This window comes from Anarrhichthys ocellatus, unplaced genomic scaffold, assembly GCF_004355925.1.
Source record: "Anarrhichthys ocellatus isolate YVR2014 unplaced genomic scaffold, GSC_Weel_1.0 scaffold52, whole genome shotgun sequence".
Taxonomy (NCBI): Eukaryota; Metazoa; Chordata; class Actinopteri; order Perciformes; family Anarhichadidae; genus Anarrhichthys; species Anarrhichthys ocellatus.
Genome location: NW_022280082.1, coordinates 375420 through 379252, shown reverse-complemented (window position 1 = coordinate 379252; position 3833 = coordinate 375420). Strand labels below are relative to the sequence as shown.

Genomic DNA, 3833 nt, shown 5'->3' with positions numbered 1-3833 from the left:
ACACACACACACACACACACACACACACACACACACACACACACACAGAGAGGAAGCCAAACATAGGAGGCCATGAATCAAGCAGGGTTGAAAGGCGGCCAACGAAATCAAGGTCAAAGCAACAATACCCCCGCCACAATTGCCATTTCACTTCACAAATTACTTTCCCATAACTTTAGAGCTGCAGTTTAACTTAGAACACTACAAACCAACATCCTCATGGTGCACACCAAAATCTTTCTGTCATCCTGCACCACAAAAACAGAACAGGACAATCATCAAAAGGAACAAGCTAAGTGTCCCATAAAACTTACCGCCTCATTAAAAACAGCAATGTCCCGAGTTCTGTGTTAGCATCCAACCGGTTAGCAAGAGTGGGTCCCACAAATCCATGATGCGCCAACCACATTCTCACGCAGGCACAATCCAAAATAATATCTGTGCCCGTGTGCAGATGCTGGCTGACACAGACGCAGCCTGTTAGTGAATTCAGCTCTGAGGAATGAGGGACTGTTTAGAAGTGCCGTGCCGCACGGCTAGCAGAGAAAAGGCGTGTTGTGCATGGAGAACAATCCCAGCATTTGAGCCCCTCTGACCCTGCCTTGGCCCCCACATCGATAATGGCCAGCGCTGGAATGTGGGCTCCGATCGCCGGAGGAAGACCGACCGGGGAAAGACAGCATCAAAGGAAGGCACAGAGCAGCCAAAGATTGTATATTGCAAACATGTCGGCTACAAGCATGAGCTGTACATTAACATGTCTATATGCGCACACAGACATGGAAAACTATTTTAATTTGGGGATGACCTAATTCCATTCTTTAGGGGGAAGAGGGGGCATTGTGTGACACCAATAGAGGTCCCAGCAGAGCAGCAATATTTCCTGAAGTGGCCAATTTTGCTACTCGGGGCAAAGGGGAACACAGAACTCCCCTTTTTTCGGGGCCTGGGGGGGGTAAGAGAAATGTCTTTATCGTCTGTATTTTTCTCTCCCTTGTTTCCTCTCTGCCTCCAGCTCTTGTATTTATTCACAGCCTTCAGAGCCGAGTTGTGTGTTCCTCTAACAATACCCCTTCAGTAACTCTTCCATCCTCTCCCCTGTCTGTGAAATCCCCTCAATCGATCAATCTTCTTCCCACAGGAAGTGAGCGTCTGGCAGCAGAGGGGTAACGTGACGGTTGACAGGCTGAGAAGATGATCAGCAAACTCGTGCACAATTCATGTACCTACATCAAACAGCCAGACAGAACTTGAGCTGAGGTTATGTATGGCATGATTAACCTGTTTTTCATACGGAAGGAAATCATCAATCATCACACAGAAGAAGACATTAATAAGGAACCCTGGCAACAAAACTATTTTGCATGATTCCTTATTCATGAATTTACTGATTCGGTTACAGTAAGTAACAGACACGTAGATCGGATTTTATCGAGTTTATGAATGCAAACCATAAAATGACTGTGGTGGCTATGAATGTGCTATGAATGTGTAGCACATCTCTCTTTGAAGCATATTCATCCACTTAAAATAAATTGTGATTTAGGGAAAGCAGCATTACCCAGGATCCATAGCAAAGTCTGTGTGAAGGCTGTAGGGTCAGACTTCCATTTACTTTAACAGTAAGAACATGAAATGCACATGCATGTAGCTGCATAAAAGGGATTGAAATGTAAATGCAAGAGACTGGTTTAAGAAAACATCAGTGCTGTTTAGTCAGGAATTAGTAACATATTTCAAAATCGCACTCATACACATGTGCAGGGAAATATCTTCAGAGTACTTGGAAATTCTTTGTATGCATAAACTCATTTCCAGTAAAGTGAGTCAGTGTGTGAGACTGTGTGACTGCTTGTTATTCCCATATGATGGCATACAGTACAGAACTAATGAAAAGCCGCCGTGACCACTGTGAATGTAAATCAGAGCTCATCTATATCTAAAAAAGGAAGAAAAAAAAACAACACATCAACATATGCCAACAGACAACGGAGAGAACTGATCGATTTTTAACAGACACTAAAACTACATTCAACATAACCTGACTGTCTGAGCTCCAGCTCCGCTCCACAAAGAATACTCAAACGTCTGGAGGCTTTCTCTCCACAGATCACAGCTGACAAAAATCACAGCTAACAAGAGCCACCGCCGCTATGGACTCCCCACAATTACAACTGATTGATGGAGACAGACCTGGCCTAAATTTCCAAAAAGACAATTTCCTTGGCACTACAGCAGCCAATTTTGACTTTTGTTGAGGACATATTTGAAATTCTCATGACAGGATGAAGATGAATAAAATATGAAAGAGAGGAATCTCAACATATTGCAGATATCTTATTGTGACTGCCAATTCATGAGCGCAGCCTCAGAGAACCGAGTTAAGCGATGGCCCAAGACTCACACAGAGTAACTCCCATAGTGTTAAGACGCACATGACATGGTGGAGAGGATATATGCGCAAAGGCGGATTTGCAGTCTGGCCAAAAAAACATGAAAAGCAGAGAGAGAAGGGGAGATAAAGGGAGAGGACGGCAAGATAAAAGTTGAGTAAAGGTGGTTTATGCAATGGCATATATAACTGTCCAGAATTGAGAATATTTAAAGGGGAAAATATATAGGCAGATACATCAAGCTCGGAAAACTAGTTGATTTACAGTCTTCTGAATCTGAATAAACACACATACACCCATGCACACATGTTGAAATAATAACGGTCATCCACCTCCACAACCTCCTTGGCTGAAAACTTAAAGGTGAGAGTGTTTAGAGAGGTAGAGTAGAAGGGGAGAGGTCAGGTTTTTTGGGGGGTGGTCAGAGTTGGGATGATGGGGTGGGGTGTACTTACGTTGCAGTTTGAGGACTGGTTTAGATTGGATGCAGATCCGTCAGTCCACTCTGCAGTGTCAGTACTGCTGGACTGTCTGCTGCGCTCATACTCCTTCAGCTACGTGGAGAAGAAGAGTTTAGAGAGGCAGAGGAACAGGGCGGGGCCATCCACTCTCACCCAGCATGCATCTCTCCATAGGCTAACAATTGATAGGAGTCAACCGATTGCATTCACAGTGCATGTGTACAGACAAGACGATAAGTGGTAAATAAATGGTGTGTACAATAAGCCGAGTTTGGTGATGGTTGTGCAAACAATCACTGAACTAAAAGCCTGTTATGTTTTATGAAAAGCATTAATCTATTCTAAAATGTCTAGAGCCTTCTCTTCAGTGTGGTATGATTTTTTTGTCATGAAGATTCATGCCAGCCTTTCTGAGCAGACATAAATCTGACACCATAAATTAAAAAAGTGAACTGAAAAGTAGATTGAATTGTATTAGTTAATAGTCTCCTTCATCCCGAGGCACATACTACCTATCACTACACTGACAATAATAGAAGACATTATGATGGTGTTGATCAGTGGTATACTGAACACACTAAATAAAGACACGCAAGCACAACAAGAAGTTGAATCGACTTTCCACAAAAGGCTGATCATCGATTGGTTTAACGGAGTGTCAATCACTAGAGCGGGAAGCTGGGATCAAGCTACGCATTGGCCAAAAGAAAATCAAAGTTCTGACAAAAAAAAACGGTAAGAAGATAATTAACAAGCTGCTTTGTGGAGAGTAATCCTGTACTCGAATGCTGCCGGACGGACATGCTACCCATGAGCAAGGCATTACAGAAGGGGAGGTAAAGAAAGAAGAAGGCACATGAAAAGAACAATAATCACAAATCGATTGAAAAAGAAATGGAAGGAAATGTAAAGGAAAGCCAAGTTATTATCCACCATGTCCACCGAGAGAGAAAAACCACAATGCACCAGAGCCCCCCCC

General features: G+C 43.2%; 1 protein-coding gene across 1 annotated transcript in view; it reads right to left on the bottom strand.

The window, feature by feature from the left end:
- The window catches only part of sash1a (SAM and SH3 domain containing 1a), a 30570-nt gene that overhangs the window by 20235 nt on the left and 6502 nt on the right, over positions 1-3833 (bottom strand). Inside the window, exon 2 of the mRNA XM_031870275.1 lies at positions 2849-2947. Within this exon, the coding sequence (XP_031726135.1) occupies positions 2849-2947 (99 nt within the window). The remainder of the gene's footprint in view (positions 1-2848; positions 2948-3833) is intronic.